This window comes from Fukomys damarensis, unplaced genomic scaffold (assembly GCF_012274545.1).
Source record: "Fukomys damarensis isolate Sample0158 unplaced genomic scaffold, DMR_v1.0_HiC HiC_scaffold_31, whole genome shotgun sequence".
Lineage (NCBI taxonomy): Eukaryota > Metazoa > Chordata > Mammalia > Rodentia > Bathyergidae > Fukomys > Fukomys damarensis.
In genome coordinates, this window is record NW_022900943.1 from 12,485,299 (window position 1) to 12,507,934 (window position 22,636).

Here is a 22,636-nt window from a genome sequence, read left to right on the forward strand (position 1 = left end):
GATCTAGCTCCACCATTCTTTCTCTTTCTGAGGGCAGAAAAATAGATCTGGCAATGACGCAGCTTTGACAGTTCAACAGAGAACATCCTGGAGGATGGTAATGCAGCAAAATAGAAATAATCTGGATTACTGAATGACTTTATGGAGTGTAGTTCCTTAGCTGCTCTGAACCTCCTTCAGTCTCTGAATATTACATGATAAGAAATCTATTTTCTTCTTATTTGAGTCATTGTATTTTGGGGTCTCTTCGTTATGGCTGTTTAGCTTATTTCCTAACACATATTCTTATAAATTGTTTTATAATTGATTGCTCTTTAACAAAGATATGATGGTACAATGAAAAAAACGTTCGTCTTGTCTTTTCCACAGTGCCTGCACTCGTAAGGTCCCATGCATCTTGCTCAAGGTGCCACATTTTTTCTTCACATTCTTCCAGAGTGCTAAGCCCTTTGAAAGAGTATTCAGTTTTCTCAGCACAATTACCTTGTGAGGTAGCCACCGTTACTTGCCCTCAGTCTACAACTGAGAGATTGAGTTCTAAACAGTGTGTGTGAGTTCTCAAAGAAGTAGGTAGCAGCGAGAACACTTGAAATTCTTATCTGTCTGACTTCAGCGCTCACCTTTGTGGCCACGGCCTAGAGCCACCTCCGTGTACCATAGGAGGGCTTCGCTTTTCTGCCGACTCCACAAGAGTATTTTTGTAATTATTTCCAGTGCTCTAGTCCAGTTATATTTCTTAATAAAATAGCAACTGGCTAAGCACAAGAATCCTTATTTCTCTCTAGCTCAGTGGTGGCACTGCCTGCCTTGCAAGTGCAAGGTCCAGAGTTCAATCCCCAGTACCAAAAAAAAAAATTTTTTTTTCTCAAGAAAAATGATTTAATTGCTGCCTGACTTCCTTCTGAAAGTTAGGGTGTTCTGTCATCCATTCTAGAATCGGTGGTGCACCTCCCACACTCCAAACTCTCATTTGTCTGTTTTATTCACTGACTTCTAGAGAAGAAAGGCAGTTCACGGCAGTCGGCAGAGAATAGCTCTGTGCATGAGAACAAGTAGAGAGGGAATAGTCACAAGATAATGTGAAAGTGACTTTTAGAAATAGAAGCTGTGGGAGGATGTGTAACTTTGGTTATTTTGTTGGGTGGTTCTTCCGCACTCCACACACAAACCAGTACATCATTTGACTGCTGTAATCTGACCACGCAGTCTGGCAGTTGAGGTCACGGGACGAGGATTATTCAAGACTAAGTTTCCAACCCATCAATCCAACATTTATTGAGCACTTCTTATGGACAAAGGGCTCTGTTTTTAATTTTGCCTGGATATTCAGAAGACCCACGTAAACAATGCAAAATAAATGAGCAGTAAGAGAAAGGACAAGCATAGTCACAAGGCAAATAAGCAAACGGTACAGGCAGTAACCTTCACAGCCCAGATGAAAAGAAGACTCCCTTATACCTTGGACTTGTCTCAGCTGCTTGGCGGGCTTGGGTTGGTACAGAAGGAGAGCGGTGATATTTTCTATGAAGAAATGGAGAGCACACAGAATGCACGGCAGTGGGAAAGGTTCAGAGAGCACACGGTGGGGAAGGTGCCCAGAGGAAGCACCCACACCGTGGAAAACTAAGATGAATAGAAAGCTGGGAAGGAGGGGTAACCCAGATCGAGCATCTTTAGCTGTGCAGAGATTTCTCCATCTCCCAATTGCTCAGTCCATGAGTGAACCGAGGACAGTGGTGATAAACCTCTGGCCTGCCTGCCACAGTGGGGCTGCCAGCACACAAGCCAAGCTGCCCCAGGGGCTGAGCTCTGCGAAACAGTTGTTCCTCTCTAAACTAAACCCTCAGTATTCAGGTTTAGCCGTGTTGGCACTTTGGGATGAAGAAGTGGTTTGGGGTTGCAGTTTGTCTCTAAAAGTTTTGCTATCACTGCCCTAGGAGATCCTGAGGTTTGTTTTGTTTTATTTTGTGTTGTTTTTGCAGTGCCGGGGATTGAACTAGGGATTTTGCCCTGAACTATATACTCATCCCCCCCCCACACGTTTTGAGACAGAATCTCACTAAGTCACTAAATTCCCTGGTCAGGACTTGAGCTTGCAATCTTCCTGCCTCAAATTCCCTCAGATGTGTGCTACTGTGCTCAGGTAAGGAGACCCTGAGTTCTGACCCAGACCCCACAGACCCTTCCCACAGTTACTATTTGCCAGCCATGTTGGTTCTCATGGAGAAAGTGGCCATTTCCCTCCATTCTTAACTTCTCACAGCATGGAGGCTTCCAGAGAAATAGTCTTTCTGCCCTTGCACTGCTCTACCCCGCCGGAAAAATACAGACATTATCACTGGCCCAAAGGCTGGACTAGCGTTGTTTCCAAATGCCTCTTAGGCGGAGTCCTATTTCCCTGCAGAAGTCCTTATATAAGCGTCCTTCTAGAAAATCACATTTCATCCAAATGTGGCTTCCACTTAACCAGGCAGGAAATTCCATATAATCAAGGACAGTTGAGAAAACAATTTCAGGAAAAAATAAAGCTCCCTCAGACTGGTAATATTTAAACCTCCAAGGCTTTAGCCTGATTTAGTCACAGTTCATTATTTTATGAAGTAGCAAGTCTTAACTGTGATTTTTTAGAAAAAGAGAGATTGATAATGTTGAAGGGCCAACATGCCTAAATATTATTTTCCTAAAGTTAGTCCTGAAATTGGTGTATGTTTAGTGTCTTTATTGCGATTAAGGTCCTTAGCATGCTTCCTCTCTTCATTTCCTTGCATCTTATTATAATAATTTACTTCGAAAGAAGTTGGGCTAACTTTGGCGCTGGAATTGGGTAGTTAAGTGTGACTAGGAGGGGAAGCGGATAGAGGGAAGGCATTGCAGAGCAGCTGCTGCCTCTGAAAAAAATGTCAGACTAGAATTTCTTTTTTTCCAGAAGAAAATACAGGAAATTTAGTCCCTTCAGGATAATCAGAGTCTGGTCTGTGGATTAGCAGCAACTCATGAAAAAAACTTATTTTTCTTTTGGGATGAGCCAGGTATCTCTGATGTCTCAGCTCACACCACATCTGTCCGCAGCAACAATTTTCATAACACACCCTGATATTTGCTTTGCCTTCTTTCCTGTCTTACTTTCCTAAACTTTCCACTTCTGTCCCCTGATGCCTACATACCACATAGGTCTTTTTCACAGGCTCTGTCTTGCATAACTAGGACAAAGGGAAAAATATAAAAATATAATAACACGATAGTGAGTTTTCTATAAAATCAAATTTAATCAGTACTAGAGGCCACACTTTAGTCCGAGACTGTATCTTTTCTTGTTAGGGTAGACAGGATGATGGTTCCTCCCTAAGATGTCCATGTCCGAAAGCCTGGAGACCGCGCCCACTTTACATGGCAAAAGAGTTTTGCAGGCATTGTGCTAAGGAGATGAGCCAATTATCCTAAATTATTCCAGGATTGGAAGAGCAGGACACAATTACGAGGGTGCCTAGAAAGCACTGGAGGAGGGCAGAGACAGGAAAAGATGACATAAGCAGAGGGCTGAGTAATGTGATTGCTCACTTTGGAGACGGAGTAAGGGGTCCCAAGCCAAGGACTGTAGGTGGCTTCTAGAAGCTGGAAAAGGCAAGAAAATGGAACACCGTCCTAGAACTCGTACAATCCCTGTGGCACCTTGATTCGAGCCCGGTGAAATCTATTCAAATCTCAAACTCCAGAGGTATAAGCTGATAAATTTGTGTTGTCATAAATCACTCAGGTTGTGGTAATTTGATACAAGAGCAATAGGAAATCTATGCGTTTGGCGGTAGAATTACTGTCTGTTATGAAATGATCTTGATTCTAGATGAAGCTCAGCCTGAAGGGTTCCTTGGCAGGAATGCTCAAGCATCTCTCTTGCTTATAGTTGGAAAATAAATGTTCTTATTGGCAAAAAAAAGAAGTTGTTATTCTCCCCATATTGCTTGAAATTTTGATGATGTATGAAATTCAAAAGAATGGGATCTACTTCCAAAAGCACCTAGCATAGTCAGTCAAGGCTCTGAAGAGCTTTGCTAGAGGCTAACTTTCTTGGAAATACCCCATAACTGTTTGATTGGCAGAAAAGTCAGCAAAATAATATTCATCCTACTCACTTTTGGCACTCTCCATGAGTCAGCACGCTTAGCTATTGTGGATAGTTTCAGTTCTCCAGGTCCATTTTCCTATGCTTCAGCTCTCTGCTCTGAGGCCTGGGATGCTGACTTTAATGGAAGACATGGGTGGATTCCTTTGTTCTCTGACTTCCTGCCATGTTCAGCCAACCAGAGGCTCCACCAGGAGTTTGGAGGGTGGGAGGAGAGTGAGATTGAGGCATCATTCATCCGGATTCCCTTTTCTGATAGATGCAGCTCCTAAATGGCACTGTCCATACAGCTGTCTTCTGGTCCCAGTACCCCTCCAAACAGTTATTATTGTTTCCTTAGTAGTGAAGTCCCAGTAGCCTGTGCTATCTTTTATACTTTCTTTAAATTCTGATCACACCTTTGTAGACAGTTTACTACATTTTCCTGGGAGCTAGGAAGTGGGGTCAGCACTTACCTTGTAGCTTAAGAATGGCTGAAGTGAGTTCCTTCACATCTGCATTTCAGAACACACAGCTGAAGTTCCTGCCAGGCTGAGGCTTTGGGTGCAGAACACCGGTGATCTGGTAGAGGCCTTCAGGGCTCCTGGTACAGCTGGTGTTCGCAGGAGCACTGACATTTTGCCAGGACCTTCTACCAGGGATAACCTTCAGCCTGGCAGGGCAGCTCCAGCTCATCTGTCCCTGGAACCTTCAGGGTGCCAGTGCCAATTTTCTTGTAGGAGCCTGGAAAATAGAGAAAGAAAAATAAATGTCTTTCCTTTCTGATTCTGTAGAGTTCTGCACCCAAATGAATAAAATTACCACTTCATGTTAAATAATGTTTCCACTTTTAAAATATTTTCTATGTCCCAGATATCATAGTATTTTATACACAGCGAATGATTTAAATCTTATAATACAACAAAGATACCATTGTTGGTTTTCCCAATTTGGGGGGTTAACGAAAGAGAGGGAGGTTGAGTGCTTTGTTCAGTCAGAAGGATAATAATTAGGTATCGACTAAGCAACTACACTCTTTGGCTACTTACACTATTGTAAATCATCTCACCAGTGGGGAATGGAGAGTGTCCAGGAGGTGGATAAACAAAATCACTAGAAAACCCCCATCTCTCTCTTTATGCAATGCTTTTCAGACATCTTTAGTCGAAAATTTGATCTCCAGTTTCTCCTGTTTTTTTTTTTCTTTCTTTTTTTTTTTTGAGATTTGTAGAAAAATAAGGACTGAGGTAATGTTTATAAATAGTCAGGAGTTGGGTATATTTATTATGTGTTTCCTTAACACACACACACACACACACACACACACACACACACACACACACTTCTGTGCTGTGTATGCTGAGTGAATTAAACATAGGTAGGATTCCCTACCTTGAAGAAAACTGAAATTTACAATAGAGAAGCTTAATAGAAAACCATGAGGATGAACTGTTTAACAATTTTAGTTCACACCTAAAAATAAACGAATATTAACACCATTGTACACATGAGGGAGTATGGAAAATAAACTGTTGATATTTAATGAGAGGAAGAGGGAATGGCCACCACCTTTTATTAGGTGGAAAATATTTCAAGAAATAGAATTTTATGTGATATGTATGTATAGCAAACTCCCAAGCTGCATGTAAACACTCTGTATCACAAACATGTGCTAATAAAAAAAAGAAATGTCTTTGAGTCTTTGAGGTCACAGTAAACTTAAAGTAAAAAGCACGGGTGTGATGAAACTTTTTTTTCTTAAATTGTTAGGAGTATACATGGCCACAAATTTTTTCCCCATTAAGTTTATCGGTACATTTAAAGCAAATAATACAGTTACATTCATCATTGGGATCTTGTACCTTTACACGATATGTCTTGGTTCTCGTTTCTTCCCATACCCCTGCCCTCCCTTCACCCCCTTTCACCCTTCCCTGGTTACAAAGACTTTGTTTCCATTTTTTCCTTTTTTAACATTTTTTTCTTTTCCCTTATTTCCTTTCCCCTTCCCTTCCCACTTCCCCTTTAGACATTTTCTTCCTATTTCACTCTATGAATTCTACCATTTGAACCTATTTATACTTTTAGTTTTTCACACCAGAGAAACTATTTGGTAGTTACTCAAGTGTGTCCTATTTATTTCACGTGAGTATAGCCTCAGTGTCCATCCATTTAGCTATAAATGTCTCTAGTTTCTCATTCTTTAGTGCTGAGTAGTTCTGCATTTTATAGAAAAACCACATCTTCTTTATCCAGTCTCCAGCTGATAGGCATTTGGGTTGTTTCCAAGTTTTAGCTATTACAGACTGAATGGGCACAAATTTTGTAGATGGTGATTTTTTTATTAAAGTAACAACTGTAAGGAAAACATTAAATATGTACGATTTACTTAATCTTTTCTATGTGTTGGATTTTGTTCCACACCCTTTCACGTACTGTAGGGGAGGAAGGACTGTTCACACCCACCTTCCTATTGTGTATCTCTGTATAACAACTTGCTATTTTCATTAGTCATAGCAAAGATGCCCGTGGAACTAGAGTTCCTAGCTACGGTCCAAAGCACTGATCCTAGCTAAACCTTCTCTTGAGGTTTGTCTCCTGTACTGAGCATACCTAGCTGGGCCTGCTCAGTGCCTCACAAAGCGCTGGCATCTTCCCAGCTCATAGTATTCTGGATTCTGCCTGTGCCTGCATGGGTGGGGCAGATCTGTTTGGTTTTGTTGTGCTGGGCATTAATTCCTGGCACACGCTAAGCAAGCACTCTACCACTGAACTACACCCTCCCACCCTGGGACAGATGCTCTTACCCATGATGCAGGTCTGATCTGCAAATCTGAACTCTTAGATTAAGATGAGGGAGAAATAAACTAGAGATTTCCCATGGTAGCTTTATTTTTTGGTAGCAGGGATCGAACTCAGGATCTTGTGCTTGCAAGGCAGGTGCAGTGCTACTGAGCTAAATCCCTAGCTCCAGGTCTCCCATTCTAAATCATGCTCTGCAGTTTAAACTGTCAGAGAAGCCATAAAAGGTATGTGTGTGGGAGGGAGTCATGTGCCATTCAGCTATCAATTTACTGCATGGAGTTCATTTCCCATTTGGCTGTGGATTCTTGCGTGTATTACTCATTTAGTCAGGAACTTAGAGAGGAGCAGTTAAGTGGCTCCAATATCTAGTCCCAGTTAAATGATACATTTAAAAGATACAAGGACCCCATATGTAGGCCAACATTTATATTCTTATTTTGTAAATAGGGAAATAGCAGGAATCTAGGGTGGGTGGGGAATTTGAACTCATACCCTTCACATCTATAGCACTCTGCACTGGAAGCCCCATAAGGGGATGATTCTTTATGTAATTAGGGGAGTCTAGATGATGGAGCAAAATGAACAGAGAGAGGGAGCTAGTCACACTCGGAACTAGTAGAACACTAGAATTGGGCTCTGAAATGGTAAACTGAAGGACTTGGCCTAGTTGAACTCACCAGTCTCACTGGAGCCAAAATTGAGCCCATCTTCAGCTCAGACAGTATTGGAAGAGCGCATTTTGAGAGTTCATTTTCCCTCTTATGTTATTTATCTACACTTTTTAGCTACACTTGTTTACATCTTCTTGTAATCATTTAATCTTATGTTTACATTATTTTTGTAAACACTTGAGTCTTTTAGGAATAACATTACAAACATGGATTCGCTGGGTCAGAGTGTTGTGGGTGACGGTTTGGCCAACTCAGGATGAGTAGCTGATCTTGATGGCTGAGCTGAGAGGTGATTTCAGAGAGAAGAACCAGAAACCAGGAGGCTGGCTGAGGCTCTGACTTGGGATGTATAAACGAAGGGCCAATGGGAAGATGTTTAGCTAAAAAAATAAAAAAAGCAACATTTGGAGAAGGGACCGGAGCCCATACTCTACATTTTTACAATTCCAAAAATGTTGCCACAGCCTCTTTCTCACCTGGAAAGTACATGAAGAGGTATTATGCCAACAACATGCAGTGGGGAAGCTGGGCCATGGGTGATATTCTTCAGAAAAGATGAGTAAATTTTAGAATTTCAGAGATGGAAGTAATCTTAAATTCAAGCTTTCCAACTTCCCACTTAATAAGATGCACTCTTTTCAGCAACTCTGCTAGAATATGATTTCGATGAATTTCCACATAGACCTAAAAATAATGTGTATTCTGCAGTTGTTGGCTTTAAGTTCTATGCATATAAATGATATCATGATAGCCAATTGTGTTGTTCACATTTGCAAATGTATTTTATTTGCTTGTTCTATCATTTACAACAGAGGTGAGATGAAAATCAGAAACAATTGTAGATTTATCTATTCTCTTTTCCAGTCTGCCAGTTTTTAATATTTTGAAGCTATGTTGTTGGACGCATGTGCATACACATTTACAGCTGTTGTGTATCCTTGTATAACTATTTCATCATTATGTAATGTTGCTTTTTATCTTGAGTAGTATTGACTTTTCTGATACTACTAAACAACTAGACAGCTAACTTTTGGTTAAATATACCTATGAGTATAAGCTCTGGCTTCCTTCAGAAGCAACCTTTGCCACGATTAAATGATTAAACTTGGGGAAGGATAATCTTCAGCTCATCGGTACGTGTCTGGTTTAGTAAAATAACATATGGTAAGCACAGTAGTGAGGAATAAGGTCTTCAAAATCTGAAAGATTTGACTATGTTAGCCAAGGACTAATTACCTGATCTCTCAAATCCTCAGTTTTCTCATGAATAAAATGGGTACAATATTATTTGTCTTGAAGGGTGCTAGTATGATTACATAGATATCTAGAAATAGTGAATAGTCAGTCAGTGTTGGCAATTAACTCTTCCATCTTAGAGGCAACTCTTCAGGTACTTGAAGATATCTGGAAAAACTCCATATGTTCTTTTCTATTTTAAGTAAAACACGCCTACTTCTTATCTCATAGGATATTGTTTTCAGGCCCATTTCCAGACATCAATCTTCAGATACATTTTATTTTTAATTTTCTAAAAAAGAGACAATGTAACATGACTTCTAGTCCAGTTATTAATTAAGCAGCAAAGGTATAACTATTACTTCCTATGAGTTGAACAAATTTTGGGCTCAACACAGGGCAGTAATGTAATCTAAGGTCAAGAGGAACTTTGGCCAAATGCATGATTTGCTCTCAGTCAGATAGGTGAAACCTGGCTTTTCAAAAGCCACAGCCCTTTATTTCTGTCTCTTCCATATTCTCCAGCCATCCTGTCTTGTATTCTTTTTTATCCTTTTGAAGTAAACTCTCATCACAATGTTTAATATGAATTACTACATGGATATCAAAGAAACTACTATAAACCTACTTTCCAGGTTTGTGCAATAGATTTTAAAGTAAAAGCATTCTGTTCTGCTAATACTATTTCATTTATAGGAACCCTCCCTGGGACTCTAGATCTACTCTGCCTCCCGTAGGGGGCACCTATGAATCTCTTAGATGCTGGTCTTCAATTTTTTTCTTACATTTCCCCTAAAGGAATGATGATCCAGTACACTCTCTCTTATATATTAAGGTAATTGCTAGAATTTTTCATATATTTCTATATTGGAAATTACATCATGTTTAGGGTTTTATAAATATTTATATTTTTTAGTAAAAATTATTTCACTCTTACATATGTATCCAATGGCATCTAAATATCAAAGAAACTGTCTTTTATATATTCCATTATTCACCAAAAAATACATACAAAAATTTCTCTCAAATGGTCAGAGCTTTACCTGGTATCTTTTTAGTTTTTGAACCTCACTTTCCCTACAGAAGTTTATCTTAATGCTACACATGTTTATTTTACAGGTCTTTATTATTTTTATATGCCTTGTGACAAAATATGTAGAGCTAATGAAATTAATTTTCTAATGACCAAAACTTTATATTCAGTTTTCTCTACTGAGATCTAATTTATATCAATATCAGCACCTACATAACTATAATGTAAAATATTATGAATATTCATAATTACTAAGCATGAAAGAAAAAATTTACCAGAAATATTGCTTTTTCTTTTTAATTGCTCATGAATGTGATGATGTATAGGACTTATAGTTAGAATGATTCTATGTGGGAGGAGATTCAAAATGGTAGAGCAAGAACAAACTGAAAAAGACAGCCTCTTTGAAACCTGAATCAAAACACTTGGAAAACAATCTAGCAAAGAAAAAAGAAGTAGAGCTCTGGGAATCAAGAAAGAGCTGGTAGGAAAACTAGAAACTACAGAGAGACTGAAAACAATGCAAAGAACAAAACAAAGCAGACTGGAACACTAACCTCTGGCTTCCAGGGAGGAAGTTCTATCTCCACCAACACAAGTTCTGGGGCATCAAACCTTGAGAAAGTTGGACACTAGAAGACACCCAGATATTCAGCTGATTATGTTGAAAATGGGTACAAACACCAAGATATAATCAAACCCATGGACGTGTCACAGGGAAACAAACCTAACTAGAGATCTCCACAGTAGCAACAGTTTCTCTGCCTTGACTGATCTTCAACTCAGAGCATAAAAACAATAGAAACATGAGAAAGCAAGGCAAGAAGTGCCTTCCAAGACCCCTAGCTCCCAAAACTCTGATCTCATGGACACTGAAGTAGAGGACACTACAGGCAAAGAACTCAAAACAACATGGTCAAAACATTTGAAGAGATTAAAGAAGAAAAATATCAGCAAACGCATAAGATGTTTAATGAGCTCACAGAATTTAATCAAAAAGATAAAGGATTTTACTAATAAGATGTTCAATGAGTGCAAAGGGAAAAAAAACAATGAAATAACTGACAGTCAAATAACTACAAGATATGAATGACCACTTTGAAAAAGAATTAGAAAGTATGAAAAGAAAGCAAGCAGAAACAAATGGTTTTACAATAGTAAATGAAAAAGATGGACAGCAAACCTGACCAGTATGAAGCAAAGTATCAGAAATAGAAGACAACATGGATGTAATAATTCATAAACTCAGTGATACCCTAAAAACAAAAAGGCACTATGCAAGCTGGGTCCAACTGCTGCCAGATGACAAAAATAAACAAAAGAAAGCCCCTCAGAATTACAGGAATAAAGGAAAACGTAGAAGACAACTAAAAAGGTACTTAAAAATTTATTCACTTAACTTATAGTAGATAATGTTCTAAATGTTTGGAAAGAATTCAATATTCAAGTACAAGAGGCACATATTACTTAAGATAGACAGTAACAGAAAAGAACTCCTCCATGGTACATCATAATCAAAATTCCAGAAATTCAGCAAAAGGCAGAAAAACTCCAGCAAATAACCTATAAAGTCAAGTCCATCAAAATAACTGTGGATTTCTCACACCTTAAGGCCAGGAGAGACTGGAGTGAAGATTTTTAAGTCCTACATGAAAACAATTATCAACTCAAACTTTTATATTCTGAAAAAATTTGCCTTCAAAATTGACAGATAAGAAAAGACTTTCCACAACAAGGAAATCCTAAAGAAGTACATGACCACTAAACCAGCACTCCAGAAAATACTTAAGAGAATCCTAGACAGACACTGGGAGGCCACCCACACAAAAGAATTCAAAGGAAACCACATATCTGAGAGAGTAGTTACACAAAAGGGAAAAAAATGAATAAGCATTGGAAAAATAATGCAATGACAGGATTCAATAAACACCTTATAATAATAATCACCAGGGCTGGGGATTTAGCTCGGTGGCACCACACATGCCTCCCAAGCGCAAGGTCATGAGTTTGATCCTAGGTACCTCCTCAAAACAAAACCAAAAACCAAAAAAGTAATTCTCAATGTCAGTGGTTTCAACTCACCAATGAAAAGACACAGACTGGCAGATGTATCAAAAAACAAAATGCAACCACATATTTCTTACAAAAGATACATCTCATCTAAAAGGTAGTACTATACGAAATGTGAAAGTGTGGAAAATAATACTTCATTGAACTAAGTATCCAAAACAAGCAGGGTTAGCTATCTTATTTTCAGACACAGCTGACTTCAAGCCAGAACTGATCAAAAGAGACAAAGATAGCAGCTATATTCTGGTATAGGGAACAATTTCTGTACCTATTCTGGTATAGGGAACAGGAAGAGTTAACAAGCTTAAATATCTATGCAATGAATGTTGGCATACCTCATTTCATAAACTACTGGACTTAGAAGACAGATGGACACCAATATAATCATAGGGAATTGTAACCACTCATTCTCACAATGAGATGGTCAACACCACGCACCCCACCAAAAAAAATCAAGGAAGAAACATCAGAGTCAAATTACACCACTGAACAAATTGACTTAACAGATATCTACAGTGTTTCAATAAATGACAACAAAATACACATTTTAATCCATTGTACAAGTAACTTCTCAAAATAGGCCATGTCTGAGGCCATAAAGCATGCTTAAACATGAAAAATTGAAATAATCCCAGCATATTATCAGATCATAGCATAATGAAGCTAGAAATCAACATCCAAAGAAGCCACAGAAACTATGCAAAAACAAGGAGATTGAATGATGTTATTGGATAGTCAATGAATCACAGAAGAAGTCAGGGAAGAAAAGAGTTCCTGGAATCAAATAACAATGGAATCACAACACACTTATGAGACACAATGAAAGCCATTCTAAGAGGAAGAGTATTAACTATAAATGCACACATAAAAAGAGCAATTACAAATAAATAACAGTGATATATCTCAAGGTTCTAGAAAGACAAGAACAATCCAAATCTGAAACTCATAGAAGGAAGAAATTACAGACATCAGAGCAAAAATTAATGAAACTCAGACTAGAAATAAAAAAAAAAAAAAGAACAAACACACAAGGAATCAATGCGTCCAAGATTTGGTTCTTTGAAAGAATGGGAAGGACTGCAAGGATGGGGGAGACAGGAGGAAGGAAAGGGGGAAGTAAAACGGATCAAGATGCACTACGTACATGTACCAACTCCCCACGATGAAGGTATGTGTGGATTATGTACTGCAAAAATAGATGAATGAAAGTCGAGAGAAAAACACCATGTTTTATGTGGGTAGAATTCTGCATCAGTTCTATTTGTTTTTCATTTTCTGTAGCCATAAGGGCTAAGGAATCTTACTCTTATAATTGGGTGGGAACTAGAAACAATTTTGTTAGAGCTGTGTTTATCATTCTTTGAATGACATGACTTATATGGCATAAGTAACTTATTTTGGATTATCAGTTAACTCTACTTGAGCTTCCTTTAAATATTTTTGAAAGCAGAGAATTTGATACCACCTGTTTCGTAAAATAGTCATAATTGTTCCAGTGTCAGTGTCTCGAGTCCTCTTTTGTTTGGTACTATGGAGATCTAAACCCTGGGTAAGTGGATTTAATTCACAATGAGGGATGGGTTGGCCTTTTTATGAAATAGAAGAAAGTAATAGTAAAAGAGGAAGTACTTTAGGGGAACTCCAAGAGCTTTGCCTGGCAGGCATATTCTCAGGTTCATCAGTTTTTGGAAAGAGTACTGTCCTTGGGGAAGATGAGGATCTAGAAACCATTTCTTAATACAGTGGTATCTTGGTTCGCAGACTTAATTTGTTTTACAATTTTGGGGATCTGGTTGTGTTTGTGCAGGAAAGATGGCCACAGTTGTGTTTGTCACCTGATGTGGAGTCCGTGAATGGGAGCAATTCTGTTCAACTCTTCTGAGAACCAAATTGTTTATGAAAAGAAGCGTTCGTGAACTTAGGTGCTACTATACTGCTTTGCAAGTGTGTTCATCTCTTAGAAAGCCCTTGTAATCCCCAACATGCCCCAGTGTGATGATACTGCTTTAAGGAACAAATCTTTCCACATCTGAAGACTCTCTGGTTTAACTGAAGCAAAATGCAGGGTACCTTTCCAGGAATGAGAGGCAGCCCACCATCAGAAAGGGACAGCTCCTCCCACAGCTCCCCAAGGACCCTAGATCAGTATCAGCAGACCTTTCAGAGCTTTCAACGTTAACAAACAGCCTGCTGGGGCACACGTGCCTTAGGTCACCATCCCCGCCCTAGATACACTATAGAACCCAAGTAAGAATTTTCAAGCATGGGGGTGGTGATTTAAAGGTGTAGATATCCTAGTGTATTACAGGATCCTCGAAACGTACAGGCTTCTTTCCTCATGTTCAATGAATTTCGATTAATGCCCATGTTATAAGGTTTCTTTCTGCCGATGTCAGGATGTAGGAAATAGAGTGGTTTTCCTGCTGACTCACTGATGGTTGAACTGTGGGAGAGCTTCTGTCCCCATAATAACGAGGGTCTTTTAACTAAATCTATGGATCTTTTCTCTATGCCAGGCACTAGGCTCAATTCTTATTGTTTATACACTAGTACCTTGGTTCACGAACTTGTTTTATGATTTGGGGGAAGATGGCTGTATTTGTGTGTGTGTGATCTGATATGGAGTTTGTGAACAGAAGCAAAATGTTGTCCAATGCTTTTTTTTGGGGGGGGATCAAACTCAGGCCCTTGTGCTTGCAAGGCAGGTGGCAGAACCACTGAGCCAAATCCCCAGCCCTGTCCAATGTTTTTGAGAACATAATTGCTTGCGAATACAAGAATACAAGTGTTCCTGATCCAAGGAACTGAACTTTTTAAATGTTTATGACATTTAGTAGGAGCAACTACTGTCCTTCTTTTACTAAGCAAAACATGAGGTTATGAAAAGTGAAACCACCAAGGACACAAGTGAAATCAACCTTGTACCTATTCCTTCCTATGTGTTTGTCTCTGTAGCAGATCACAGTCCCACCACTGACGCCAAGGTCAGTGGTCTCTGGGGTCAAAACACGCAAATCCTCCAGATGACAAAGCAGATCCTCTGATGTCTCAGGAGTGTGGTGGGGAGGAGTCAGGAGTTGCTAGTTCAGTTTAACTCAAGAGAAACTACAAGCTAATCAGTGAGCTTTCTATTTTTTCATAACTCTAACATGTCCTGCCCAAAGTGACCTTTATCAAAACAAACAAGAACAGGAGGATTCTCTTGATATTTATGTTCTTGAGGCTGTCCGGGGTTGGGGAGAGACCTGAACCCAGGGAAATGGGGACAGTTACTCCTTAATCAGACTCTCTTGTGCCCCCCAGTTCACTTCTCTGGACCATTGTTTTGTCTGCAAAAGATGGAACTTACACCTGAGTAGTGTGTTTGAAATCTTTAACTTTTTATGACCCAAAGTAAGAAATGAAAAACAAAAACCAAGAATCCCTTACTCCATTGTGTGTACAATCATGCCCACACATATGCACACATACACGCACGCACACACAAACCTGAAAAAAGAGTTTTACAAAACAAACACTCGACTTACTGCATGATGCTTTCTGATCTATTTTTTTCTATTCTGTTGATTCAGTGTTTTTGGGAAAACTCCTCTATCTGGTTGCTACTCACTAAATTGATATTTTATTCCATCAAGAAATGGCAAACCATAATTTAAAAAAAACTTGGACTAGAAGCATAAACTACTGGGAAAGAGCAGTTTTCTATTCGGTCCGGACCCTTCTGTGAGAGAACTGTGAATCAGGCAAAGCTTTCTTTCAACATCTTGCCACAGTTGAGGACCTCATTTTCCTGGCTTCTAGTTCCAATTTATTTCTATAACTCCTACTCATATTTATCCTAACTGAGCTGCTGTATATACAGATGTCAAAAATATTTCTGAGTAGGTGCCCCCCCACCCTGTAAAATAAATGTCTTCTTACAACCCCTCTCCAGGTCTTGCTTGAGCTACCAGAGGTTGGTTTCTGTTTCTTGCAGCTAATATACGTACTCTACTGAAGACTGCCTCTGTGGATTCTTGTCCTTCAAGCCACTCTTTTTCTTTCTTTCTTTTTTTTTTTTTTTCCAGTACCAGGGATCAAACTTGGATTTTTGCATTTGCAAGGCAGGCAGCAGAACCACTGACCTAAATCCCTGGCCTGAAACCATTCATTTTTTACTTTTACAGTCAGGTCCTTATAGTCCCAGGCAATGATCAGGCAGCAGCGCTACCCTGCACTCAGGAAAGATGGGTAAGGCCTTCCCCAGGGGCAGCTGCTCCTCTAGCAGAGCTGCTTTTGCACTGTATCCTCAAGTATCATTTCCCACATTTTCCAAACTGTCCTTTACTGACTCAAGTTCCACATGACCCACAGTGTCAAAGTCACCCTCCAGGGTCACATTACTGTCTGCTGCATACAGCTCCTGAGGAACTGCCACTAAATGAAGCTGAAAAGAAAAGACACTTCACTGTCATCTGCCTCTACGTTACATCGCAGGTCGGCCAGAGGAGCAGCTGACCTCACTTCACCCTCATTTTCCAGTGGTCACTGTCATAATTTGGACCTTCTCTCAGGCTCTTTGTCCCACCCCAGCGGTGTACTGGGAATCCCCTCGGAGGATCCCGATCTCTTGCTCAGGGCTATGACACAAGGTGAGAAGAAAGTGGCCATGAAAGGTAAATGCTTTCAATCAGTTCAGGACTCCGAAGCATCCACAAAATTTCAACTAAAGACACAAAAGAGAACTTCCAGAACTGCCTCAAAAAATATCAAGAACTGTGTTCAAAGCGGAGGGAGCATTTTGAAGGGGATTAATGACAGTGTGCCTTTAATTATAATTATAAAATGTAAATATTCACTCATTTTTAAAATTACACCTCATATATTGTCTCACTTAGATTTCCTAGGAAGCCAATGAAGTAGTCAGTACTGCTGTTTTCTTTTAGGAAAATAAAACGGAGGCACAGAAAAGTTTAGCAACTTGTCTAAGATGGTATACCAAGTTCAGACTACGTATTTCTGTAAGTTCCAAAGGATGTTAATCAAAACACTGTCCAAGCCTACTGTAGATGCTTTCTAATTTCTATCAATAGAGATGAAAATGGAAGTCATATTTAATGTGTATAGACTATAGGTAGGCACTATGGTGGCCATTTTCTGAGTATAGTATATCACTGAACTCTGGAAACATGACTGTGAAATATGTATTGTCATTAAGATTTGATACAGTAGTTGAAGAAAATCTGTAGTTTTTATTTAAACAGTATTCCCAAAAATGTGAGGTACATACCATTAGAAGCATGTAAGATGATTTTTAAATGGGGAAGAATAAAAGCCTAAAGGGAGTTGAATTATTTGGAGAGAACTTTACCCACCCCTCTTTGAAATCTCTCAGTACTTCAATTACACTAATTTGCAACCTCTAATACCAGCTATTTCCCCCTTTAATAAAACAGAAATTTTCTAGTCTGATAAATAGCTTCCAGGTAGAATTTAATAAAAACTGCTTTATTTTCATTGTACTTATTTTTGTTCCATTTGTATGTTTTATTAGTCCAAGTGATACTGGTTTTCCATCTACACAAAGCATCTTTTTTGTTAAAAAAAATTAAAAGTGGAGGTGATTTAAATTATTCTGTTGGGATAATAGTATAAATAGCAGTGAAACATGGCAGAACTGGTGAAAGAAGGGTTTCCAAGCATTCTGTGAGAAGCTGTACAGAATTATGTTGTTTTTATTGTTAGTCAATGGGTATTCATTAGGACAGAGGTACAGAAAGATCGTGAAGTAGTTTCTGAATCATCATACATTAGATCAAATTATGTTCAATGGAGCTTACTCCATTCATTTATTCAATCAAATCTTTCATTAAACAAATACGTGGCAGCTTATAAACATTCACTTCCCGAGGAGTCGTTTCAGTATAAAACATGGTATAGGAAGAGCAAGGATTTAGTGACAAGGGAACTTGGGTTCAAAGCTTGACTGCCTGGAGTAGGAGCCCTTTGGGACCCCTTATTGAACGAATATGAATCTCAGCCTCACTTCTGTAGAATGAGGCGAGTATGTACTTCGTGACAGTGCCAGGAAACGTTGGGCAAGACGCCCAGGTCTAGCAGCCAGTAGGTGCTCATCAAACTTTCTTTCATGCCATGTTTTAATTTTTGGGAAAGTGGCAATCTATATAAGAAATGCACGGCCCTTTTTTATTGCACAGAATATTTTAGTAACCAGGACAGTCAGTTCCCAGGGACCAGATTCCGATTTCAGGTTTCCCACTGTTCCAGTGATTCACATAACAACGTACTTTCTGATTCAAGTTTTTCCTTCCATTACCCTGCGAGTCTCAGAAGGCAATAATCAGGTTGCATTTGCATTGCTATCCCTGTACTATCCAGCACAAACCGTCTCAGTTAAGGGTCTGTCAAACAAGAGACAGAGGGCGAGACCAGTGTGAGGAGACAGAACTCTGACCTTATTCCTTCTCACCGAGCTCCACCCTGCCAGAGATTCCCTGCGCTGGCCTTTTCATTCACCACACAGGACCCTGTACAGTGACAGGCACAAACGAGCTTTACGAAAAGCGACTGAGAGGTTTCTATCTTTCCTCCAGTCCTCGTCTTAACTCTGACTGTGCCTTTCTGCTGAGGTCTGTGGTCCATATATCCAGCCTGTTTTGTGTGGGATGAGGCTAGGGCAGGTCTGTGAGGTAAGGGTTTCCATCCAGACACTAACTGCACCTGTGCTTGCCGGGCCACGCTGAGAGGCCCCAGGGGTGCAAAGGGATGTGGAGCGTCAGGATTTGTTGTATGATTCCATTTTGTGGAGCCTACTGCACACTTGTAATAACAAGGTCTCCAATAATGGGACCAGTCTCCATAATGGAACTTTCTTAAGGGTAGGTCCCTTCGTAAGACGAACCATCTCTAAGTGGAGATGCCTGGCGCCCCAGAAGGATCGTATTTATTTATTCCTTTGTCAGAAATGTACCGACTGCCTTCTATGTGCTAGATTTAGGAATTTACTGTGTTTACTCTTCTCATAGTAACTCCTTCATTTTATTTTACACAATAAAACAAGAGACAAGGAAGGAGTAGGGGTGTACAAGGAAGGCTAGTTGTGTGTCTGAGTAACAAGAACTGGATAATGTGGGAGTAAACGCTATTGAATTTATCTAGCAAATCTATTTACCACGCTATGCTTTCTTCTCACGAGAAAGGGCACCACTGTAACTTCCTTTGGAATTCCCCTCAGCATACTTAGCAGAACTGTCCCCTCTTTACTGCCTGAGCCTTTTATAAATATATGTTTTCTTCTTGCTTTCCCCCTCTGCCTTCTACATACTAAATGTGAGGAGTTGTAGGCATAAAATATGCTATCTCTAAGACAGGTGACATTTTGGGGCTAATATTCACAAAAGGAAATAATTAGCAAACATAAATCGTGTATCTGAGTACCTCAGAATAACTGATGATTGTTATTTGGTATAATTTTGTCCCAGTTAATTTTGTCTCCTAACATATGCAAAGCTTTGAGCTTGATTACCCCACATAAAATAAGCGTTTTAGGAAATGCAATACTCCTTCTGAACTCCTTTTTTACAAAGGAATCAAAACGCTCTTGCAAACAGTTCGGTGAGGTGAAGTGATTTTTCTCAAGCCTGGCTGCACATTAGAATAACTGAGCAGAAGGCCTCACCCTTGGGATCACCTAGGAGGCTGTCTCAGCCTTTGACAAAATACCAAAGGATGGGTACTTATAAGGAGGCACGTGGTGCTGGTGGCTGGAGGACCCCACCATCACGGCACCGGTGTTCTGGTGAGGGCCCTTGACAGTGTCACAACACAGTAGTAGAGAAGAAGAGGGGGACCAGCCACGCGCAGCAGAGCCAAGAGCACCAGGTGACTTCAACAACCCACTCTGGAGAGACAGCTTTGCTTCCTTCATGACAGTGGCACCCCATGACCTCTTTGTCTTCTACTGATAGAGCTTTACCTCTTAAAGCTTCCAGTGCGTTAGTGCCGTGGCCACACTGGAGACCACGCCTCCAGCACATGAACTTCTGAGGATAAACCACATGCAAACCATAGCCTAGGCTTTCAAAAATATAATACTCAGAACCCACTTTGGCTTTTTTTTTTTTTAGTACTGGGAAACAAACCCAAGGCCTTTGCATTGAGTTACATCTCCTGTAACCCTCCCCGCTTTATAATTTTTAAATTTTGAGACAAGGTCTCCTTATGTTATTTATGAAGCCAGGCTCGAACTTGCAATCCTCCTGGCTCAGACTTTGAGAGGTGGGATTACGGGCATGGTGCATCAAGCACAGCTCACTCTTTTTTTAAAATTAATTTTCTTCAGTGGCGGAGCCAGCATCAGTTCTTTGTTTTTTTGTGGTTTTTCTTGTTTGTTTGTTTGTTTACACCATGGATTGAACTCAGGATCTTGTGCCTGCGAAGCAGGCAGCAGAACCACTGAACTAAATTCCCAGCTACCAGCCGCAGTTTTAAAAGAACATTTTTCCTGAAAACTTTCAATGTTCAGACAGTATTGAGAAATATAAAACATCTGCGCTTGCAAATACATTTTATCATCTTATACTCAAAGTGTTCTCCTTAGCTTCACCTGGGAAATTGTTAGAAATTCAGAATCTCATGGCTGCCCTTCCCAAACCTAGACAACAGGAGCTGCATTTTAAACAAGTTGGGGGTGATTCACATGCATATTTATGTCTGACAAGCAGAGCGGTAACCCTCCTTTGCCTTTGACTTGCTATGGGGGGGCAGTGATAGTTAACATTTCTTAAACACAAGGAGCCAGACACTTCCATTATCATCTCACTTGATTATCCCAACAATTCTTTAAAGTGGAAGTTACTATCAGTATTTGACAGAGGAAAATGAGGCTTGTTCAAGGTCAAAGAGCAGTGGCTATGGAACTGGCATTCAAATTCATCTCTGTGTTCCGTCCCAATAATTCTACAGATAGGATTATATTCCTATTGGCACGTGTATATTGCACCCCTAAGATGCTTTGTAGCTTTATGTTAAGGAAAAAAATGGTTTCGATTTTATGCACCATAGTTATTAAACTTCAATCTAGCAGTCAACTTCTGCAGTTAACAAAGGAGAAAGTTGGAAAGTTTCCACAACCATGGAATAAGACAGACAGCACAGTTTCCTGCTTCATTTGGGGCTCTTAACTAAGCAAAAGAGCAAAGAACTAAGATAACACACACACACACACACACATATACAGAATCATAGATGCAAGTCTTTTAGCCAGGTTCAAGCAGCTAACTTGGGTAATGCAGGAGTCTTTTTGAAAATTCTGGGGGCAACTTTGCATTTTATTTGCAACCAGGCATCAGTGAGAGTCAACACCTGCCACATCTCCAGGAAACACAAAACAAATCGTTTGCATCAGCTCCCAAGATAGCTTCCTCTTGAAGCTAATTTTATACTTTTCTTTCCATTTAACAACAGAAGTTTAAATCTTTTCAAACTTCTTATACAGTGTGCTCGAAGGGCAAGAAGGAGCTGGAGGATTGCTTTCCGTAGCCATTTCCGTCAGATTCCCGGCTTCAGACAGAACGCTGCTCTGTGTATGGGAACTTCCCAGGGACGTCCCTTACCTGAGAAATGCTCTCTCCATCCCAATTGTTCTCCTTTGTGTATCTCAGCAGTGAGCAGAAATAGCAGGAGAGAGGGCAAGTGGAATGGCCCAGGAAGTCTCTGCCCCAGAGTAAGCTCAGACATCACCACGATCCTGTCCCCCACATACACTAAGGATTAATATTTATTTTTATACCTTATCATATCTTTCTCTCAATGTGTCCACCTCTCTGCATCCTTCAAAGATGGATGATAAACAGGAAGGGGGCAGGGGATGTGATCTCAGTGATGTCTGAGATTATTCCTGGTTAATGATGATATATGGGTTAATATTCTCAATCCCTGTTTTTAAAAGATGGAGGTACTGGAATGCAAAAGCCACTCTGGGCACTGTCCTTTCTGCGGGGCATGGAAGAGCCAGTAACTGCATTTCCTCTCAGTGAAAGCCTTCAGCAAGGGACCATCACCTGCTTCACTCTCCCAGGTCCTTCCCTTCTCCTTCCTTACCAGATGTCTGATGAAGCTCTAGCCCCAGGCTCAACACCAACAGGAGGAGGCACATGTTTTAGACTTGATCTGAAATAGGTAATCAAAAGTCTCAGGTTGGATGCAGCTTTTCTGGGTCTCATGATTTGGTGATTGGCTCTCTTCTGAGAAGAGCATAATGACACATACCTCTCTTGGGGAGGGCAAGTAGACAGTGGGCAGGTGGAATAGGGAAGAAAAGCTTGATTGCTGGGAGGAGAGGGATGTTAGGAGGAAGCACGGGATTCTGTCTCAATCCAAATGTACTCTTCTGCCTTTTCTGTTTGTTTGTTTTTGGTACCGGGGATTGAACTTGGATCCTTGCACTTTCAAGGCAGGCCACCGAAACGCTGAGCTAAATCTCTGGCCCTCTTCTGCCTTTTCTAATGGCCTTTCCTGAAGATGAACCAATCCTCATGGCTGTCTCTTTGTGCCTCCCACACAGCTTTCCATAATTTCTTCAGCAGGCTCCTGAACACTGACCTCTTTTGTCAGACGAATAGCACACACCAACTTCTCTCGCTGGGTCAGAAGTTGAGGAGTCAGACCCTTGAGAATAGGGCTCAGTAGAATAGAGCCCTATTCTCAGCAAATACAGGACTT

General features: G+C 40.1%; 1 protein-coding gene across 1 annotated transcript; it reads right to left on the reverse strand.

The window, feature by feature from the left end:
* Positions 1–3,156: 3,156 nt before the first annotated feature.
* Pdcd1lg2 (programmed cell death 1 ligand 2) lies at positions 3,157–22,070 on the reverse strand. The gene is given in 9 exon segments (XM_033757694.1): positions 3,157–3,200; positions 4,576–4,757; positions 4,759–4,843; positions 7,683–7,689; positions 16,073–16,121; positions 16,123–16,340; positions 16,482–16,533; positions 18,384–18,441; positions 22,016–22,070. Coding segments are annotated over 9 exon segments (750 nt in total).
* Positions 22,071–22,636: the final 566 nt, after the last annotated feature.